At 38.0% G+C, this 22,613-nt stretch overlaps 1 protein-coding gene across 1 annotated transcript in view; it reads right to left on the bottom strand.

The window, feature by feature from the left end:
• LOC135730373 (BICD family-like cargo adapter 1) overlaps window positions 1–22,339 on the bottom strand; it is a 47,025-nt gene extending 24,686 nt beyond the window's left edge. Inside the window, exons 1-4 of the mRNA XM_065248277.2 lie at window positions 21,620–22,339; window positions 16,859–17,074; window positions 5,460–5,576; window positions 5,126–5,137 (exon numbers count right to left, since the gene is read on the bottom strand). Of these exons, the coding sequence (XP_065104349.1) occupies window positions 5,126–5,137; window positions 5,460–5,576; window positions 16,859–17,074; window positions 21,620–21,970 (696 nt within the window). The 5' untranslated portion in view covers window positions 21,971–22,339. The remainder of the gene's footprint in view (window positions 1–5,125; window positions 5,138–5,459; window positions 5,577–16,858; window positions 17,075–21,619) is intronic.
• Between the last annotated feature and the right edge of the window lie 274 nt (window positions 22,340–22,613).

Raw genomic sequence — 22,613 nt, 5'->3', positions numbered from 1 at the left:
CGAACAACGCTCTCTCTCTGATATTTTAATGCCGTGACTAGCACATGGAGACACGGAGAGAGAGAGAGACAGCTCGAATGGTGTACTTAGTATTAATATGCCCACCCCACGACGCAGAGCGAAAAACGGTCTAAAGCGAGGGGAGATGGACACATATAAAGTACACGTCTTACAGGTCTAAGGCTGCAAACCGATCTGAATATTGAAATAAGAGCCTCGGCGTTATCATCCAAAAAGAACACCTTTGTAGAGCCGGTGCGTAAATCAAAGCGATCGTAACCCGCCGCGTATTTTGGGTACTATGAGATAAAGGCTGGAAAAACCCTATCATCATCATCATCTCGGTAAGAGGGACCGGCTCGATACATCCTTCGCCAACAGGACATCGACTTTTGCACGCAGTACATGTGCATCGGACGCTTTCACCACAGTGAACGAAAGCCCGAGAATTTTGGGGTGTGCCGGATTTCGTAACCGAGGCGGATCGTGCGTAAAACCCAACGAAACGGGCTGGGAATTGTAGCCAAGCACCCAGGCACCGTACAAGGAGAATTAACGACACTACCGAAGTACCCGCGGTGGGGCAGCGAAGCAAGACAGGTGGGACTGCCGGTGCGTCTGCTGTGACAGCATAAACATCTACAGTATGTGTGTGTGACACTGACCTGAGCCCGTTGAGGGTGACGGTCGTCTGGTCTCCTCTACGGAGAGCGCAGACTCCGATGAGGGTGCTTGTGGTCCGGTCTCCTCAGCGGAGAGCTCGGACTCCTCAGGTCACCCGCTGGCGATAGAGGAGAGGTAGGGGAGCTGGTGTGTACCCGCTCACGGCTCTCTCGATCCTCCGGAGACCTAGAGAGGGAAGAGGAATGCACTCTTATGTGTGGTTAAGTGGGTACTGGCAGAACGGCCGGTGGAACATATGCAAACCAAGGATTTTCCACCCGACCCTTTATCGGGGGAAGGAGCTCCATCTCCTGAAGAGTGATCCTCTGCCAATCCGGGTCGCCCGTCACTGGCCACTTAAACTCCCGAATTTCACGGGAAGCGGCTAAGCGGGCGGGGCGAGCTGCTGACGACCGGTTCCCCTGCGCTGCCGAGATGGGGTCCGAGGAGGGGAACGGAGGTGGCCGCCGCAGGACGCCGACGGCGAGAGGCAGACTGAGGAGCCGGCGTGGTGGACCAAGGGCAGCTCTCTTTCGCCGGGGCATGACCTAGGAGATCGCCTCAGTCTGCGCAGCGGAGCTGTATGACTCCCCGGGCTCGCCGAAGAGGCCAGTCTGTGAGACAGGAGCATTCAAGTTGTTCTCGTCTGCGTCCGTCATGTCAGCCAGACACGGCCAAAGGTGGCGATCTTGAACCACTGTGGTGGACATCGCACGACTGAAGGTCGCGGCCTCCCTCGTAACTCCTTGGTGAACCTGCAGCAACGTCATTACGTGCAGGGCCGAAGCCGCCTCTCCGGCATGCCTGATGGGCAGCGTCCGTAACCGGACGACTGTCTACAAACACGGGAGGGAAGGGTTGGGTGGTCCCTCCAGGAACGCACCCGCACCACTGAAGGGGTCCCCGCCCTTAGCGGCTCCGTTGGTGAGGGATGTGAGGGGTGAAAGCTGAACAGCCGGACGGCCGCAAATCACGTCAGCTCTTCGTGCCGTCGAGAAAGAAAGGCACAGGAGGAGAGGACCGAGAGGCCCGAGCAGCTCCGAAGTACCAATCATGTGGGCGGGACTGTTCGGGCGGAGAGGGGTTAACCTTTCCAACTCTACCGTTTCCGCCGCTCGAGCGGGCACGGCCGCCATCTCCGGAACGACTCTGCCTCGGAGGAAAAAATGGACACCTCTGTGATGCTGCAGAAGTGACGGGACCAGAAGGAGGTCCAATGGATTCGGCAGAAATCGTAGAACACAACTCTGCAGTCTCCACCGGAGCCTCAACCGGCTGAGGATGAGAAGGCCGGTAGGTGGAGGACGCATCCTCCGTCCTACTCAGCGTAGTGACGCGAAGGGCGCCCTGCGAGCGCTTGACCGCCGCACCATGGCGGCGTCAGCACTGCAAAGGCGCGGACAGCGTTCCCGTAGAAACGACAGTCGTCTCCGCAATCCAAGAGGGTTATGCTCTCACAGAGAGAACAGAAACTCTCCACGAACGCAGCCTCGGAGTGCTCGATGCCTAAGAACGAAGACAGCGCTCGTGACCGTCACTGGAGCCCTTATACTTCTCGCATCCAAGATCGCACGGGCGAAAAGCTATCCTGAAAAGGACGCTGATCTCCGAATATACGAGAGAGTGGCTGTCTTTAAAAAGACACAGAGCTCTCACGTATCACTCTTTTAGGGAAATCACTCTTTAGGTGCTCAGCTGATGATGCGCACAGGGAGAGGCAACGCACACACTAAACTCAAAACAAAAAATATGCAGAGCCGTGGAATACTGCGAGCGTCCGCTGTGTTAGTACTGCTTGTCAATCAATTTCAGCAACCGTTCCCAGAAGAGCAAGTAGCTTCTCAGTAGCAGATAATGCCGGCTTTCGAAGCGAAAAAGCTAATTCCATATTTGCACCTGCTGCTTATATAGGCACCTGGCGGGGCGGCGCCAGCATTATGCAAATATCTCAAGGCCAAGTTCATTGGCGTTTTAGTAGTATACGAAGAAGATTGGTCTCTCTAAGCGAGTTCCCAATTCGTCGGTCACGACGTGACGTCGTAGTGACCGACTGAAAGGGAACGTTTAGTTTAATTCAGTACATCATTTTTTTAATCAAATTAATTAAACTAAAAAAGTAACTTGCATTACTTTTTTTTTAAAGTAACTCAAGTATGAATGTGTACATTTAAAAAGTAATGCGTTACTTCACTCGTTACTTCAGAAAAGTAATATTGTTATGTAATGCACGTTACTTGTAATGCGTCACCCCCAACACTGATTATTTGTTGCCCCCAACCTGTACCCTAACATTTTTGGGGGGTTTTGCATGTGCAGTCCTCCTCGCAAGCTTTTAATCAGGTCCATGATCAACCACAAATACTTAACTGATAAGAAACAAAAATTGGCACACTGCCACTAGTGCTCCTAAAATAATTTATTTGAACACACACGAGGACCTAAGAGGTTTTCATTGGGGAAAAAATTTGTTCACGAAAAAGCTTTTTAAATAAAGTAAAAAAAACAATCTGTATGAATTAATCAACTATATATCCAATCACCCAATTACAAAATATTAAAAAAAGGATTCAAAAGATGTCAATAAAAAGATGTTAAATAAAAATTTTAATTAAGACCTTTTGGCAAAAAAGTATTTTGCGAATATTATTTTATTAGACCACCATGCCAGAATTAGATTTGTAGTTTTTATAATTTATAGTGATCATTTATAATTATTTCTCAGTCTCTTTAATAGAAAATATCCAGAAAATACAGGAAATGTGAATGTAGTATTAAAAACTGTATAAAAATATAAACTGATGTGTCAAGTTTTTAGGGTAAACTCCTCTTTCACTTGAGCAATAGAAGGAAACTGCAGGATCTCTTAAACCTAAATAAAATACATTTTTTTAAGAAATTAGTCTTTTAGTTCCAAGAGAGGTCACACTAAACCGAAGATGCCTAAAGAAGACATTTAGTCCTCAAAATTATTTTTTTCCTTTTTTTGTACATATTTCCTGTATTTTCTGTTTGTATCTTAATAAAATAGATTGAAAATTAAGTATGGATGGACATTAAAACTTCTAAAACAACAAGTCGTGTGGTGGTGGCTTAATACTTCTGCACAGTACTTTATATATAACATGTAATATAATTTTTATCAATATCACCACCACTTCTTGGTACCTTTACTTGTTAAATACCCAAATATCGTAGGGTCGACAAATTTTTCTACCCAACCATGTGTTTTTAGGGCATAATACGCAACACGCAGCCTAGCTGATGTGACACTGGTAAATAACTGTGTCTTGTGTCTCAGCAGAATGAGGAAACATCACAAACAGACGAAGATTTCCCCTGCAGCTTAAGGAGGATCCAGACACTGCAGTATTCGGTCCTAAAATAGCACAGAAGTTTCCTGAACTGGTACACAGACGCCACCGACAAACTGAACGAGAATGAGCCAAAGTTCAATTGATCGCTGTAAATCAGATCTTTGCTGATGGACGGCTCGCTCATGTATTGACAACTAATCATAAGACCATCTGTGAGTAAACCCTACACTGTTAGAAAAAATTGTCAAATATCTACCCCAGCTGTCACTAGGACAGTACCCTTTAAAAAGATCCAACTACCATTAGGTGGGTCAGTGACAAAAACAGTTTGGCAAGATGAGAAATTCAAAAATCTTTAAAAGATTTAAAAAAAATTTAAAAGCATGCATCAGGTTTATTTCAGTGCACATGGTGTATTTACAGTATGTTGGTTTTATGCAATAAAAAATGACATTTGCACCATTTTTATGAAAGTTAAGACTGAATGGACCTAAAAAAAAATGGTTAAATGGTGTAACCGCCAATTGTGCCAAAGAATGAGAAATATTAAATATTTTATCCCCCTTGATGGAATGTAAGCGTAATCATCAAAAAAATGTTACATTTTATTGCGTTTTTGTAATATTTGTCCTGACATATGCTGAAAACAGCTCAGTTTTCTAAATAATCTTTGACAAATTATGTAAAAATATATGTAAAAAAAAATCATACTAGATGATTATATTTTATTCCACATTTTTTATAAATATATTTATATTTTCATTAAAGAAAAATAATTACACCAATTGACACAGACCGGTTACACACTGACATTTTTGCAATTATTCCCCAAATATTCTTTCAAAATTAAATAAAATCAGAAATTTTAGACTTGGTCCTCAAAAATGAAAATGTATGCAAGTAATCCGCAAATTTATTTTGAAATTTTAACTCTTTTACATTTAATTGAACCATACGAACACAAAATAATTAACTTCACATCATTGACCCAGGTTTGCAGGCATTAAGAAATGCTTTTTCGCACAGATGTAACAGAAAACAGGATTTGATCCAGCAGTGTTTTGTATCGCACAATGAAATGGGATGACGAAGAGACACACTGAGTATGAAGTACATGCAGAAAGAGGAAAAAGTTTCTCAGCACTTACTTCAAGGCCTTGCTGTTTAATGAAGAATATAAAATAATAAACAAAGAAAGGAAAACAGAGGAAATCAGCGAAAAAACAGAGAGAATTTATCATAAAACCTGTCAACATTTTTGGTCATGAAACTGTAATACTGTGAATCCCAGATTTTTTTTTTCTTTTTTCAAATGCTGCTTCTTAAGATGCATGCAAATAAATGCATATAACAGAATTGTTTCCATCCAGATTATAGAGCTATAACATAAATGTGAGTATTTGATTTCAGATCATTTAAGTTATCATTTGTTGTTTGTTTTCTCTTTAGGATTACATCCGAAAACCTCCTATAATTCCTTACCTCGGCCTGCAGGGTCTCAAGGCGAGTCATGTGCTGGTTGGTAGAGATGCTTTTTTCTCTGAAATCTTCTTGTAAAGAGTGAACCTGAGTTGATAACTGCTTCTCCACTTCAGCAGCCTGTGGACACATTCACACATTCCTCTTTAGGTTATGCTAGATGTTCACTGCAAAAATGTGACCCTGACCACAAAACCAGTCATAAGTCACAGGTATATAATAGCTTACAATACATTGTATGGGTCAAAATATTGAATATTAAGATTATATTCCTGGATTTAATTTGGATAACTTTAACAGTGATTTTCTCAATATTTTGATTTTTTTTAGGAGTTTATTTGCAACCTCAGATTCCTGATTTTCAAAAAGTTGTATCTCAGCCATGCACACATTATTTTATTCTAACAAACCGTACATCAATACAAAGCTCATTTATTCAACTTTTAAATCATTTATACATTTCAATGGAAAAAAATTACCTTATGACAAAAATGTACAACTTAATCTTGTATATTTTAGTTAACTGTTTCTTCAAAAAGCCTTGCAGAGGCTGAAAACACGGCATAGTGTCATCTGAAACACGGTATAGTATGGTGACAATCCTGATGTTTTCTTTAGGGTTTAGATATTAAACTTTGATTCAGTTGCATGGCTCAGGATAATGTCTTCTTTTTCACTATCCTTAAAATGTCAGTATTAACTTCTCTAGTATTAGAACACAAAACTAGTGAGCATCCCTTCTTTCACTTCTTCACTAGATCACTATGTAACAGATTAATTGCATGGGATGTTTATTTTAACTCATTCCCTGCCAGTCTTTTTTTTTTTAAAGGCCCGCCAACAATTTTTTTGTGATTTGCACAAAAGTTTCAAAAAATGTCTTCGAGAAAATGTTTCATCTAAAAAAATATATAAACATATAAATATATGAAATGAAAGAACAGACCCTCTGCTTTCAAACAAATGGGAAACAAACCGGGGGAAAAATAAAACGTTTCATCCTATATTCATTTGTTCTCTTTTTATAACCTCTTAAATATGTAGGTTTCTTCAAAAATACAAAATTTTGAGCATAAAGCTGAAATAATTAAAGGAATTTTGTTAGAGATCAGATTCAGAACAATGATCAAAACATACACAGAGGTTAAAATGTTGTTAAATTAGTTTTTGCTTCAGTTTTTTTTTTTTAATTGGGCCATCTAGTGGATAATAGTGGAATTACAGATTACCATAAAAACTCACCAGGAAAGCATCATTGGCAGGGAAATGTTTTCTTTTTATTGATGAGATAACTCGTCAATGGCGAGAAAAGAGTTAAAGGAATAGTTATTGAAATGAAAGTTTTATTGAAGAGAAATATAAATTTGTATTTATTTGTCCTCATGTCATTTGACATCTTTTTAATGTGAAAAACAAAAGTGGAAATAAACAGTTTTTGTCCAAAAAAGAGAAACCTTATCATCCTTTTAAATGTGTCCAATGTCAATGAATGATAAGAGACTATTCATTTCTTTGTATCAACATTTTAATGGTGCAGTTCAAAAGAGAAACGTAGGCTTCTGCTGTTCAAATAATCTATGAGCATGAGTCATAACACAGATAACACAGAGAAACTACAGACGCACACAGTCCCACAACACACATCAAACGTGCGTTTCATTTCTAAATCTTCTGGTTAAGACCCTTGTGTTTTCTGAGCCAATTGGCTGCTTTTGATCAGACCACTGCAGGTGTGAAACACAGACATTAGCATCATGAGTAAGATGAAACTGACTCACATCATCTATGAGTGTCACCATGGCAACCGCAGAATCCTTCACTGTACCCGACCAGACAAGAATGAGATTAAAATCACTTAAACTCAGATACTACAATAAGATATGTTTAATCATAAAGCACTCTAAAATGGCTGTGTTATTTTTTAAGCCATGTTGGGTAAATATTGGACAAAATCCAATTTTGGGTTGTTGTTATGCAACCAGGTGTTCAAGTAACCCAGCAGTTGCATTAAAACAACCCAGCATTGGGTCAATTTTAACCCAGCGTGTGTGTTCTGTTCAATATTTATCCAACATGGCTTAAATATAACACAGCCGAGGAAAAAATTTAGAGACCATTCCAGTTTTGCCTTTAATCATCATTTCATGTATTGTGACCATTTTAGTCCAGTCTTAAATTCTAACAAAAGCAAACCAAATACCATACCTTAGTCTTTTGTGAAGATGTACCTTGTTTTCTCTTATTACACGGCTCTCTGGAATGCTTGATTCTGATTGGTCAGTTGAGACATTTGCAGGTTCGTTCTTTTCAAATAATAACCGCTCCAAAGTTATTACGCATAGCCGGTACTACTTGTACGATTTAAATCGCTCCGCGCCAATAAAGATTACTGTAAAACAGTAAAAATGTACTTCAAATATTCCAAGTGTACCGAGGTCAAACGATCGATTTATTTGAAGAAAATATGCAAAAGTGATGACAATCCACTATAAATATCAGATCCGGTGTAGACTGATTCAAAAACTGCCGCCAGAGTGATGATACGTCATCTATGATTGTGAAAAGGCATTGGCTCTCGTGTGTCTCGTGACTGATCGCATCATTACGTCAGCTAAGAATGTGAAGCGCTATTGGCTCTTGTGGCCAATTTACATATAAAGTAACCGTATGGCTTCAGTTCGCAAGGTTTGCAACGTGAATGGTTTGTAATACTTTTATGCAATAAATACCTGACTGTACTTTTACTTGTGTGTTGTGTTTTATATGTTGAGAAGTGGTTGGGTTTAGGGTAAGGGTGAGGGTGGGGTTAGATGCTCCAAAATATCTTAAAAACCATAAATGTTTATGAAACCGTTTCTAAATGTACAAATTCATAAAATTAAATGTGTCTAATCTGACGTATAAGGCAAAAACCTTAAAACGTAACAACATGTTGTATTTATAAGCTATGGCCACTAGAGGACACTAATCCCTTAATATGTCACTTTAAGTCATAATAAGGTGCTTGCACAAACGACCTAGAGGTCATTATTTTTGGAGGACAGTCTTGTGTTTTATATTATTTATTAATTTTGAACAGCACTTTGGTCCATTTAAATAGTTAATTGAGTTTTTAGCACTGATGTTATATTTTTTATATTTATATTTTATTCATATCTTGTGAAAAGTTCTGGATAAAAAAGTTTGCTCAGTGACTACTCCTCCACAGCTCATGGATGGCACCTAACCCACGTTATCATTTCTGTCTCATTTAAATGTCAACTTTGTCTTAAATGTTTCTCCACAACCTAACCAAGAGGATCTGACATCATTCATTCAGACATTTAAAATGTAAATATAATGAAAAGAATTCAATTTCTATTATCTTCACCAATGTTCCTAATAAACTTCATTAGATTGTACACTGTAGTGCATTCAACAATGTAATAGCAGTGTCAATTGTTTCTGATCAAATGTTAATGAATGTGGGAGGAATGGAAAACAGACAACTGACAGCTCATCATGATCAACAGCACATGACACACACACACGCACAACACAACGATTATTTTAATTGAGCTTCAGGCAAATCACGCGGCATCAGGGACTCATGTGTGTAATTTCCCTTACATAAATGCTTCATGTGCATAACAGAAATGTTTCTGTATATTTCTTTAAGCAGAATTAGGTTTGTGTTTTAACTATTTTATTTTTTTTAAGTTGATCTGTTATTGATTGTGTTTGTCTGTACATTTCATTACAGCACAGGGGTCGATGGGGTTAAGGTTTGGGAGGAGAGGGATATCACGTTTCCATGGTAGCAAATAGAGCTTAAGATGACATTTGGGGTTGCCAAAGAGATATGTGGGAACCGTGATTGGTAAACTGAGAAATCCCTTAGTCATAGATGCATGAGAGGAAACCTGTGAAATCTCTAAACTAAAGTTATTATTGCAGAGGCAGTCACCATCCACTCCAATAGTAACCCAAAACAACACTTAAAGGATTAGTCAATTTTCTTAAAAAAAAATCCAGATAATTTACTCACCACCATATCATCCAAAATGTTGATGTCTTTCTTTGTTCAGTCGAGAAGAAATTATGTTTTTTTTGAGGAAAACATTGCAGGATTTTTCTCATTTTAATGGACTTCAATGGATCCCAACACTTAACAGTTTTAATGCAGTTTAAAATTACATTTTAAAAGGACTCTTAAAGGAATATTCAATTTTCTTAAAAGAAAAATCCAGATAATTTACTCACCACCATGTCATCCAAAATGTTGATGTCTTTCTTTGTTCAGTCGAGAAGAATTTATGTTTTTTGAGGAAAACATTGCAGGATTTTTCTCATTTTAATGGACTTTAATAGAGCCCAACATTTAATACTTAACTCAACACTTAACAGTTTTTTACAACAGAGTTTCAAAGGACTCTAAATGATCCCAAACGAGGCAAAAGGGTCTTATCTAGCAAAACGATTGTCACTTTTAAAGCACAACTTCTCGTTTAAATCCGGTCGTGATGCGCCAACGTGACCCCACGCAATACGTCATGACGTCAAGAGGTCACAGAGGACGAACGCGAAACTCCGCCCCAGTGTTTACAAGTGTTGAGAACGAGGACCGTTCCTACATTGTTGTACGTCAACTGATGCTAATTAATGTCTTTGTGTCAGTTTATTGTTTACAATGGTCCGCAAATGTGCGTTTTATTTATGTAACACGTGACCTCCCTACGTCACTACGCATTTACGTTAGGTCGCGCTGGACCGGATTTAGACGAGAAGTTGTGCTTTAAAAGTGTATATTTGTTATTTTTATTGTCAAAAATGACAATCGTTTTGCTAGATAAGACCCTTATGCCTTGTTTGGGATCATTTAGAGTCCTTTGAAACTGCCATTTTAAACTTCATTAAAACTGTTAAGTGTTGGGGTCCATTAAAGTCCATTAAAATGAGAAAAATCCTGGAATGTTTTCCTCAAAAAGCATAATTTCTTCTCGACTGAACAAAGAAAGACATCAACATTTTGGATGACATGGTGGTGAGTCATTTATCTGAATTTTTTTTTAGAAAATTGACAAATCCTTTAAAAAAATCTGCATTTGACGAGAACAAAGAAAAACATTGAAGGATCAAATGATAATGACAAAGCTTAAATTTTTGGATGAACTCTAGAGTTTCTATCTATTTGTAAGCAGGCAAAATATGCTCGGTGCACTGTCCCACAATCTGCTGTTACATTACCATTCATTTTCAATCCAACATAATCCTGTTTACCAGAGAGAGCATATAATCAATGGCTTCAAATCTTTTAAAAAGGAACAAAATCACACCACTTCAATAATGAAATGCGAGCCTGTTTAGTCCCCCCCTCGTCTCTCTAAATCTTCCCTCTAATGTAATTAGTAAAATGCTCCTCTGATCAGATTAAGTCGCTGGGGCTTTGGCTTTTTTGACAACGTCCTGCCCTAAGGGCTGGCAGACGGACAGGTGTTTGTGTGTGTGTGTATGCAACAGAAGCATCTGTTCACATAACACAATATGTTAAGTACATTATGTAAACACTTATGCTGTCATTCATGCATGTAATAAACATTTTTCTTCTCAGATTGATTCCTGTTCCCTGTCCTTCCCCTTCCTCTCTTTTGAGAACCTGAGTAAGTACACAGAGCTACAAAGGTAATGCAAAGAGCTGAGATCATTTGATTGATCATTTGACATTATTGAAATTGCTTTAAAACTTTCTTGATTCAGAGATGCATGTGATATTAATGAGGTCTTTAGTCCCTATTAGTGGTGTTTAAATTGTGATGATCTTTCTTTTTGTCTCTTATATCTGTCAGCTGTAATAGGATCTGAAATAAATTCTAATCCCATCTGAGTCACACAGTTCATCTGACCCACCTTATGTTACTTCCTGTTGACCCGCAGAACTGACACAACTATAAGATCCATCAGTATGTTTATCTCTTAGTTCATCTAGTTTTTGGGCCAGCAAGTAACCACCTCACAATAAACTAGCAAGCAACCCAAAAAACCTACCCAGTCTCATGAAGAAGTGTAAAAATCCTGCAATACATACGCCAAAAATTCCACTTTGGCGTGCATATGATCTGCCAGTCCTTCCCATTCACTTAAACGGCGCATCTTTTTTTGTCGTTTTATTTATTGTATAAAATTTTTATTTAAACCATTTTCGCTTGGGTTTAGGGTTAGATTTGAGATTTGCTTAAGGAGGTAATTTAATATACAGTTTTCTTCATGTTTTTGTCTATATTTAGCCCATGGTCGCTTGGAGTTGGGGTTAGAATTGGGGTTTGAGTTAGGATGTCATTTTTATATAACACAAAGTTATTCTAACCCTAAACCCAAGAGAAAATTGTAAAAAATAGCAAAAAAATTGAGAAACCAATAAATAAAACAACAAAAAAAGATGCGCCGTTTAATTGAATGGAAAGGACTGGCGTATCATATGCACCCCAAAGTAGTATTTGGCGTAGGTATTGCACGATTTTAACACTATTTATACGCAACGCCGTGAGACTCTGTTAAGGCCAACCATTATATAAAAGTGGACATAAAAGTGTGTTGGGATTGTATGAACACAACAACCGTACCGTGAAAAAATCCACCCTCTCCTCCTTTTAATCCCCACAGCAGCAGTCTCATTAGACATGCTGTTTTGATTTTCTTGTTAAAGTGACATCACATTGATAAAGCCCCCCCCCCCCCCCCACAGCCACTGATTGACTGGTCCATTTTACCCAAAAGCTGTGTTTGTTAGTACTTTGGAGCACTAATGTGGCTAAATAAACTATTGTCTCAGACTGCATTCACAGGAATCTGATTTATTTTAACCAAAAGCGCTTACTGTCTTTTGGCAAGGATGTGAGAGCTGTAGCTCATTTACATTTAAAGGTACACACATTTATATTCCCACCCAAATAGGGTCATTTTGGACATGCTATAATAAATGATCTGTGGGGTATTTTGAGCTGAAACTTTACAGACACACTGTAGGCACACCTGAGACTTAAATTACATCTTGTAAAAATGTGCATAATAGGCGCCCTTTAAAACTTTAAAGGGCGTTTTTTGGACAGGGATAAGACTAGTCCTATGCCCCGTTTACATGAAGGAAAGACGCACATATTTCCCTGTGGTTTGGCCTCTCATTTACAAGAAAACCCAGTTTTTATCACAGAAAACGAGTTTTTCTAAAACCTCCGGCTTAACGGCGTATTTATGCAGGTTGATGTAAATGACAAGTTTTTTGAAAACAATGTTGTGTGCATGATGTTATTATTGAAAACGGAGCTGGGGAAATATTTGTTTCTTTAAATACCCGGCTATGTGTAAATGTGGGCCTAGACTAAAATAAATGTTAAGAGCTGTCTAAACTGAAAAAAACTTGCCCTGACATATCTTAAAGGATTAGTCCACTTTAAAAAAAAAAGAAGAAAATTTACTCACCACCATGTCATCCAAAATGTTGATGTCTTTCTTTGTTCAGTCGAGAAGAAATTATGTTTTTTGAGCAAAACAATCCAGGATTTTTCTCAGTTTTAATGGACTTTAATGGACCCCAACACTTAACAGTTTTAATGCAGTTAAAAATTGCAGTTTCAAAGGACTCTAAATGATCCCAAACGAGGCATATCTAGCGAAACGATTGCCATTTTTGGCAAGAAAAATAGAAATATGCACTTTTAATCCACAACTTTTCTTTTTCCTCCGGCTGTGTTGCGAGCTAGCGAGACCTCACATAATTGCGTAATGACGTGGAAAGGTCACGTGTTACATATATGAAACGCACATTTGCGGACCATTTTAAACAATAAACTGACACAAAGACATTAATTAGTATCATTCCACATACAACAACATCAGAACGGTCCTCTTTCTCCACACTTGTAAACACTGGGGCGTAGTTTCGATACTTCATCCGTGACCTCTTGACGTGATGACGTGTTACGTGAGGTCGCGCTGGCGCATCACAGGACCGGAGATAGACGAGAAGTTGTGGTTTAAAAGTGCATATTTTTTATTTTTCTTGCCAAAATAGCAATCGTTTCGCTAGATAAGACCCTTATGCCTCGCTTGGGGATTGTTAAGAGTGCTTTGAAACTGCAATTTTAAGTGTTGGGGTCCATTAAAGTCCATTAAAATGAGAAAAATCCTGGAATGTTTTCCTAAAAAAAAAAAACATAATTTCTTCTACACTAAACAAAGAAAGACATCAACATTTTGGATGACATGGTGGTGAGTAAATAATCTGGATTGTTTTTAAGAAAATTAAAACACATCATTGCCCTTTGTTTTGTAGTAATGTTTTTAGTAAGGCATGTTTGATAAAACTAGTTATATTTCCTAATAAAACTAAGGCGTAGTCCTCGCTTAAGCTAATCTCTAGAACACCTTTGCAATATCAAAGAAATGACCAACAATTACCGACACCCTTTATGGTTTATCACAAGATTCTTATTTTCTTTTTAAGATATCTAATCAAGAGCCTGCCCTGTCAGTTTATTAGCATCATCTGTGTTTTACATCTGTTGTGTGTGTATTTTATTAGCAGCGCAGCACATGTGATAATGATAAGATGTGTGTTATGCATTCATATGTGTGTGTGCGTCTATCACATTAAGAGCGAATGAAGTTAAACAGGACTGACAGGGTTACATTATTAAGAGACTGGAGGTTTAGTGTTATGGACATTTATGATGATTTAACATCGCAGATAAAGAAGCTGGTTTACAAACAGGAAGGCGTTGTGATGTGACCTCTGCTGTGCCAATACTGCATCGCTATCAGTGTCCCGGAGCAAAATCAATAAAACCCGAGCAGAATTCGGATGCGGACGTGAACGAGAGATGCCAGCAGAACCAGCCAATACTAAAGCACAATGACAGGTCTCTATCAATAAACCTCAAATGCTCAATGTTGTTATGAGTCACTCAGTAGGAACATTACAGACAGTGGTGTAGCACAAACTGCATTGGTCCCAACTGGACTGGACATGCACATTTTCCTTAAAGGAAAACACCACTGTTTTTCAATATTTTACTATGTTCTTACCTCAACTTAGATTAATTAATACAAACCTATCTTTATTCAATGCATGCACTTAATCTTTATACAGCGCCTCGTGAATGTGTTAGCATTTAGCCTAGCCCCATTCATTCCTTAGGATCCAAACAGGGATGAATTTAGAAGCACCAAATATTTCCATGTTTTCCCTATTTAAAGACATGAGTAGTTACACGAGTAAGTATGGTGGCACAAAATAAAACGTGTTTTTTTTAAGCGGATAAAAAATGAGAACTATTGTATGGCGGAAGAGCACTTAGTTTGCAGCACTTTGACCTCTGTCGATCATCACTCCTGACTACTCCCCCCTCTCGCTCAAACTTCTGTCACTATTACTGCGCCCGAAGTCAAAGTGGTGCAAACTAAGTGCTCTTCCGCCATACAATATAGTTCTCAATTTTTATCCGCTAAAATATTGCCACGTTTTATTTTGTGCCACCATACTTACTCGTGTAACTACTCATGTAAGAGTCTTTAAATAGGGAAAACATGGAAGTGTTTGGTGGCTTCTAAATTAATCCCCGTTTGGATCCTAATGAAAAAATGGGGCTAGGCTAAATGCTAACACATTCACTTCATGCTGTACAAAGATTAAGTTCACGCATTGAATAAAGATAGGTATGTATTAATTTGTCTAAGCTGAGGTAAGAACATAGTAAAATATTGAAAAACGGTGGTGTTTTCCTTTAAAAATCACAAAACTGTTGTGTCATTTGGTAGTTCATATCTTAAACTACAATATATTTGTCTAATAAAAAAATCAGGAAAACAACATTCACTGCATCTAGTAAATGAATGCAATAAAACTTTCAACAGTCTACAGAATACAATAATGCTATTTTAATAACGTGGTAACTCTTTATAAAACTGCAATATGTTGCTTTATTTTAATGATTTTAAAATAATATCATATGGGCAATTCCATGCAAATGTCAACCTTAGCATGAAAAGTAAAGCTTTTAACTATACTGATATCTCAGATATCAATATTTTGTGGTTTAAATACCCATGCAAAGTCTTTGTTAAAGTTTTTTAACACTGAAAAAAACTGATTTATTCAATTTACTCAATTTTTTTAAGGTAATTGGTTGCAATCAATTTATTTAAGCTACATTTAAACAAAAAAGATTAGTAAAATATAATAAAAAACATTTGTTTAAATGTAGCTTAAATAAATTGATTGCAACCACTTACCTTAAAAAATTTAGTAAATTGAATGAATAATTTTTTCAGTAAAGGAGCTAATTTTTTTTTTTTTAGCTTAGTTAAGTAAGTGCAAATTAAAGAATTGTCACATGCATTATATTGTTTCTTTCTCAAAAATGCACACACACAAATTTAAATAATTGTTTTTAAAGCGCCGTCCCTTCTTCATTTGTTGGGTATTATTGCTTCTGATTTGTGCATTTTAATTTAAAGAATTCCTACAAAGTATGTTGTCTCCGAAAAACTTGTTTCCTTTTTTTGTCACATCCATAACACATATATTATTTCCCTTATTCAAAACAGAAAATATGAGTATAGACCGTTTCATTAGACGCACGTGCAGTGACGCGATACGCATCTCCGAACTTTACTTCCGGTTTAAGTTTTTTTAATGGTCTGACTAGTTGCTAACCTGAACTCTTGAACAAATACCTTGTCGAGAATAACTAATGTTTTGGTTTCCTAGGTAATCTACGTGTTGTTTATTTTGCTTGTTATATAAATAAACTATGTTTAAAGTACTTTGTTGTTATTTATTCTTAGCAGAGTTTACCGGAAGTTACGTGTGGACCACGGACGCCGCTTATTTATGTTGTTACTGCTGTCTATAACCGTCTATAGACTGATATTTTCTGATGTCTGGACTTTATCAACAGAGATTTAGGAAAATATAAACAGATAGTTCAATATATTAATAATAAATGCATTCTTTGAGGACAATTACAATTCAAGTTTTTTTTTTTTGACTGCAAATTTCACATCCATAATGCTGGATTCCTTGAATATGAATATGACAAAATCCGCTGCAACAGAGCAAACAAATTTGTCTGTTCAAGGAAAACTATTCATACACAGTGGCGGCTCATAGCCCTCCGTTGTTGTAGTCGTTGCTCATAAAAATTTGGAGACCCTTGATCTAAAGTCATGTATTATATCCTTTTTTTGTTGTTGTTGTTTGCACACCATCCTTTTGGACTGACTGGTGTATAGGCTGTACAAACAATATCAGACCTTCTTAACTGGGTTTGCATCAGAAACCTAGCACCACAACTGTTTAGTTTACAAAAAATAGTCCCAACAAGACGTTATTTTGCTCCTCAAGTTCTCATTTAGATCTCACTCACCCTGTTGAGCTGCTCCAGGAGCCGATGGTTCTGTTCGGACAGCTCGCTGATGGCGCGGCTCTTATCGCGGTCTGCCTCACGCAGCTGCACCTGTTGTTTCTCAAGCTCCCTCTGCAGGTGTTGTAAATCCGTTTCCAGTTCTGCCACCCGACCTTCCCATTCACCCTCACGTCTCTCCAGACGACGTCTCAGCTCGTGTTTCTCCTGCTCCAGGAGCTGAAATCACAGTGAGATAACACCTGAAGTTATTTGTTAATGGTGTATACAGCCTAACAGGTACTTTATAATCAGCTTGCGTCCTTCTTTGCCCACTGGAACTTTGTTTTGGAAAATTTTTGAGGCAAGTTTAAATTTCATCTGCTGTGATGTAATGAAGTTTTTGTGATTTATATGTTCCCTGCAAGCCAATCATTTTTTCATTACTGAAGAGATTTTTCATACCGCTGATACTTAAACCTCAAGACTTCATGGTCTGTGAAACAAAGGTCTTATGCTGGGTTAGGCAGGCACCTTTCAGGGCACTGCTATAATTGCAGAAGATTAAATGTGACACTGTGAAATGTGCTGTGAAGGCCATCAAACCACATACAGTCGTTTCAATGCTAATTATTTGCATTTGCCAAAAGGTTCCTTAAAGCATTTAAAATATAACATAAAGTGTATTAATATATATATTTTATATAGAAGGATAAATTAAAGATAAGATAAAGATTTAAGTTAAAGATGTGATGGTGCATGAGGTACAGTTGCATGGAGATGTGCCAGGTATTTGCCAGGTGTCTGGCTCTCAAGAGAGCCAAAGAGCTTCAGCTTTGTCTGCAGGATCACTCAGAAGACTGAATGAGATTCAAATCATAGTCTCTGTTTGACACAGGGCCCAATTCACAGTCAACATCAGATCAAATAAACATCTCCATTTGAACCCCTATGGGTTGTTGGGAACATTGTCAGCCAGTGTGAGTTTTTTTTTTGTTTTCATAATTTGCCCACAACTTTCTCTGTGTTTCAGCAAATGGAATGATGTTTATTGTTGACAAATCTTATATTGACACATATTTTGGAAAAATGCTTTGATTTTTTTTTAAAACCTCAACAATATACCATGGGTAAATCTACTTCCCTTTTGTGTTGTTGGTGGATGGAAACAGCCACTAAATTAAAAGGCTGTAAAAATTTATCAGATGCTTTTTTTTCTTTTTTTTCGCACAAATCTGTTAATCAACCTCAGTACTGATCAAAACTAACAAAGATTTACAAAAAATCCATCTTTCATAAGTGATGTCACTGATTTGGGGAAAAAACACACATAAAATGACAGATTTTCAATATAAAATAGCAATATAAAAATGTGATTGTGGACTGGTTTTTTAACCTTTTCACAGTCTTGGGCATGTCAAAGATTAGTAAAAACATTGGCTTTGGTGCATTTTTAGTTTTTGTGCAGCATCAGATTTAATTTTTTTCTCATGGCTTTGCAATCAAAAAATTTTGTTGTAAAGAAAGTCAATGGGGCAAAAACAGTAAAAGAGGGAGAATATAAATATATCTGATGCTGCACATAAACTAAAAATGCATCAAAGCCAATGTTTTTACCAATCTTTGACATGTTGTGTTTTTCCCCAAATCACTTATGAACTTGGCAATTAAAGAGTTAAATCATGGAATTATTGTAAACATTTGATCAGTAATGAGATTGATTAACAGATTTATGCAAAAAAATTGAAAACAATATTTATCTGATACATCTTCAGTCCCCTATAAAAACTCTTTAGAAAAGGCGGCATGCTGCGTCAAGTTTTGGCTCCTCCCCTGATCTGAATCAGCATGGATTTAGCTCCTTTTTCAATCCGCAGGGGGGACAGCCATTTAATTTAGTGAATGTTTTCATCCACGAACAATCCGAAAGGGTAGTGAATTTGAACAACCCACAAGGGTTAAATGTATGGATGCAGCAGGCCTAAACCACTGCAATGCATTACAATATTATCTACTGTTGATCATGTGTTTAGGTAGCCTGGTCCAACCAGACTCTCGTACATTCATTTCATTTGTACAGAGAGTCTGGCCACGCTCCATTGCAAAGCGTTACTTCCGTTAAGGAGGGTCCATTGTTGAAGTTTAAAACTATTGGATCTGCCCAGAGTCACTCAGGATCTGCCAAAGCCAATCGCTAACGTGTGGTCGTGACGTATATCATGCACCGAAACCGGACGGAAACAACAAGTCAGAATAATCAGACAAACAAAACTTAGCAAACCTGGTTCTTGCTCCGGCTTTAAATTCTGTATATTTGGCAGTTTTGCAACAAAGGACCGAATAGCTTTTCTCACATCTTTCTCCGCTGCCATTACTGAACTACAACTAAAACTGACGCACGACCTCAACGTCATCGTTCTTAGCCACCCCCATCTGTTCGCTGATTGGTCCTGCAGATTTTTGCAGGAGAAAACAAAACTCTATAGAGCAATCCCAGACGTACTGCTGAAGCGAAATTAAAATTAAGCGGAGCCAGGCTATGTTTAGGTAGAAAGGAAATAGACCTGCAAAATCCATTGAAAGAGAATCATCGCACTGTTTTTGATAGACACAGACTGTTCCTGTAAGATGAAGTTAAGTTTTCTGTTCTTAGCTCCTTTTCTGGTGTTTTGATAACTTACAATTTAGAAATGTTTATATTTTTATATCTGTGCGATTAGGAGAGAACCAGGCCGAACACGGGTTAAAAGTAAAAGCAATTTTCTCAGAGCTCTGACTACATTTGCAAACTATGACAGCACCTTTAGCACGCAACCCTTGACAGAGCTGTCAAATATTGTGTTATTTCTTCATCGTTTCGCGTGTGTAGGTCCAAAAAGCTGTGCCTTCTCAGAGTTTTTCAAAATAAAAGTAAATCGGTTTAAATGTCAGGTGTCCTGTTGGGACGAAAGTAACACTTCTTACTTTTGTCCCACTGCTAATACTGTTACATTATGTTAAAAATGTATATTATTCTAATTTGATTTAATTTAATTTTCATAGTATTTATATACTGTTGAAAAAAATTATTTACAACAATTCAAGTTTACTGTCAGGTTGCTTTTGAAACATTTGAAATTTAAAAATGAAAATGTAATTAATATTTTTTTGCAAAGATAAATGACAAAATATGTTTGCGGTTACATATAAACAAGGTCAAAGTCATGTATATTTACTAAAAACAAGTTTACCACAAATATCTATCTTGTTCTGTTGTGTTACTTTTTGACCCACCTGTGTGTACCCAGCTGACAGGTTCGAAAGTAACAATGCGCTACTTATTGTCAATATGAAATTACACTGAAGTTGGTTTACATTTGTTCAAAATTCCAACTGGTATTGATAGACCACACTTGTGAGTTATTAACTACAGCAAAAATATATCTCAGTCTAAAACATTATCTTTTAAATTAAGTTTTTCTGAAAAATGTTACTTTCGCCCCTGCTACCCTAACCATAATATAATCAAGTATTTGTCTTAAAAACATTTGAGATTGTGAGCAGAATCACATCCTCTTCTTTTTTTAAGAAGTCTTATTTGTAAATAAGACTAACTTTGTAAACAACAGGTAAATATATATATATTATAGTTTACCGGACGTTACGTGCGGACCGTGACAGCCGCTTGTTTATATTGTTACTGCTGAAACGGTCTATACTCCTTAGAAGTGTCCAGTATAGGAAATACTGCTTCTTGCTTGTAGTATTATATAGTATATATTATATATTATGATAACAGTATGGGACTAAATGTGTTTACATAATTTAGTCCATTACATTTTTGATAATATGGTATATACTGATAAATAATATAATAATAATAAAGAAGAATGAATTCTTGTAACTGTACCCATAGGTTGCAGCACTACAGTGTCAGTAAAAATGCTCCATTTGTATACATTTGGTTCTCATATGTACCCCTGTACTCTAAAAATGGCTGTGTTAACCCATGCTGGATAAATATTGTTTTAACCCAACTGCTGGGTTATTATAACCCATGGTTGCATAACAACAACAACAACCCAAAATTGGGTCATTTTAACCCAGTCATTTTTATAGTGTGTAAACTCTTTGGGGTGGTTTTCCGGACAGGGATTATCTTAATCCAGGACTATGCCTTAGTTTAATTCTGAAATATAACTAGTTTTAACGAACATGCCTTACTAAAACATTACTGGTGTGCATTTTGAGGAAAAACAAATGGCCCTGATGTATTTTAAGATATCAGTGCATGTTGTTTTCAGTTTGTACAGCTCTTATATTTATTTTAATCTAAGACTAGTCTAATTCCTGTCCGGGAAACCACCCCTATAGGTGCAAAGGAGTGCCGCCCCAGTGAAAGCTACACAAAAAATTCATGCTTGTTTCAACCTGTATTTGGGTTAAATATGGACAAACCCAGCTGTTTGGTAAAAAATAACCCTATGCTTGGTTGTTGTTACCCAACTATGTGTTTAAACTCACACAGCTCAACATGAGGGTACCCTTTTAAAAAGTACACTGTTGCACCTAAAGAGTTTTAAATAGTACCACATGGGTACATATTGGTACCAAATGTATACATATCTGTACTTGCATGGTATATAGTAGGACCTTTTAAATAGTGGTGAAAGCTATAGGGACCATTTTTTGACAGTGTTTGATGTATGTTTTGAAAACTAATAGATATACTTCAGAGATATATTTTAGGAATGTATTCATTTTTATATATGCTTGAATGTTTAGAGGTACTTTTAAAGGCCTCACCTCAAGTTTGTCATTTAAATCCTTGGTCATTTTTTCATATTGCTTTGTGAGGTCTTGGTTTCTTTCAAGTAGAGCTTTGCCCAGTTTAGCAGCGATGACCAGGTCTTTCTCTTTCTGTCGGAACAGCGACAGCAGATTAGAGTCTTGTCCGCTTACAGGTGTCTCCAAAGCGGATACCTGTACATCCTCGTCCCGTTCTCCGGTCAGTATTGCGAGCTCTTCCTCCAGAGCCATACCGAGGCCACCGGGCGCGGCACGCGGTAGCGGGCGGCTCGTGTGTTCCATACGGTCGCTGTCCAGCTGCGGTGGTGCTGAAATCGCGCTGCGCAGGTCGAGGCAGGACGCGGACATCGCCGGGAATACCACAGCTTAATCGGCTTAAATCCGGTCAGCCTGATTTAGTTCTGGGTCTGGGTGACCTGTGTGGGTCGATAATAACGCCATGGAAGTGGATTAATGATGGATATATAGGCGGATAAAACGCTATCCAGTAGTTTTTTGAGGCAATTAGTTAAAATAAAATGCATCAAGCCATTAAATCTGTTTGAAACGACGCATCTTCCTCGCGTTAACCTCCTTGGCGATCGCCGTCCAGTTGTTGTGTCCACCCCAAACCACCGGGGTCCCGGCTGTTCCCCATTTTTATCGCCACACCGGAGTCATTTTGCAGACCTCCGGCCTATACGGCGGACAAATACGCGGTTCGCTGTCGCGCACGAGCCTCTTCCCATCCCCAAGCGCGCTCTCGCTTCCGTGACGTCAGCTAATTTACCTGTTCCTCGTAGCCGCCCATTGGTCGATTGTGATAACGCCATATGTTTCAGCCGATCTGGGTGAAAGACACATGAATGCTGCTGGTGATATTATTGTGTTGTTGAGGACTCGTATGGCCTGAATTGTAAATCAACGCTCGTGGTGGAAGTCACGACTTTATTTGGAAAATCAATAATTTTCTGCTTTAGTCTCTTATAGTTTGTTTTTCGATAAAAACAGC

Source organism: Paramisgurnus dabryanus, chromosome 11, assembly GCF_030506205.2.
Source record: "Paramisgurnus dabryanus chromosome 11, PD_genome_1.1, whole genome shotgun sequence".
NCBI lineage: Eukaryota > Metazoa > Chordata > Actinopteri > Cypriniformes > Cobitidae > Paramisgurnus > Paramisgurnus dabryanus.
Note: the sequence above shows the minus strand (reverse complement) of the source record. Positions and strands in the feature narration are given on the sequence as shown.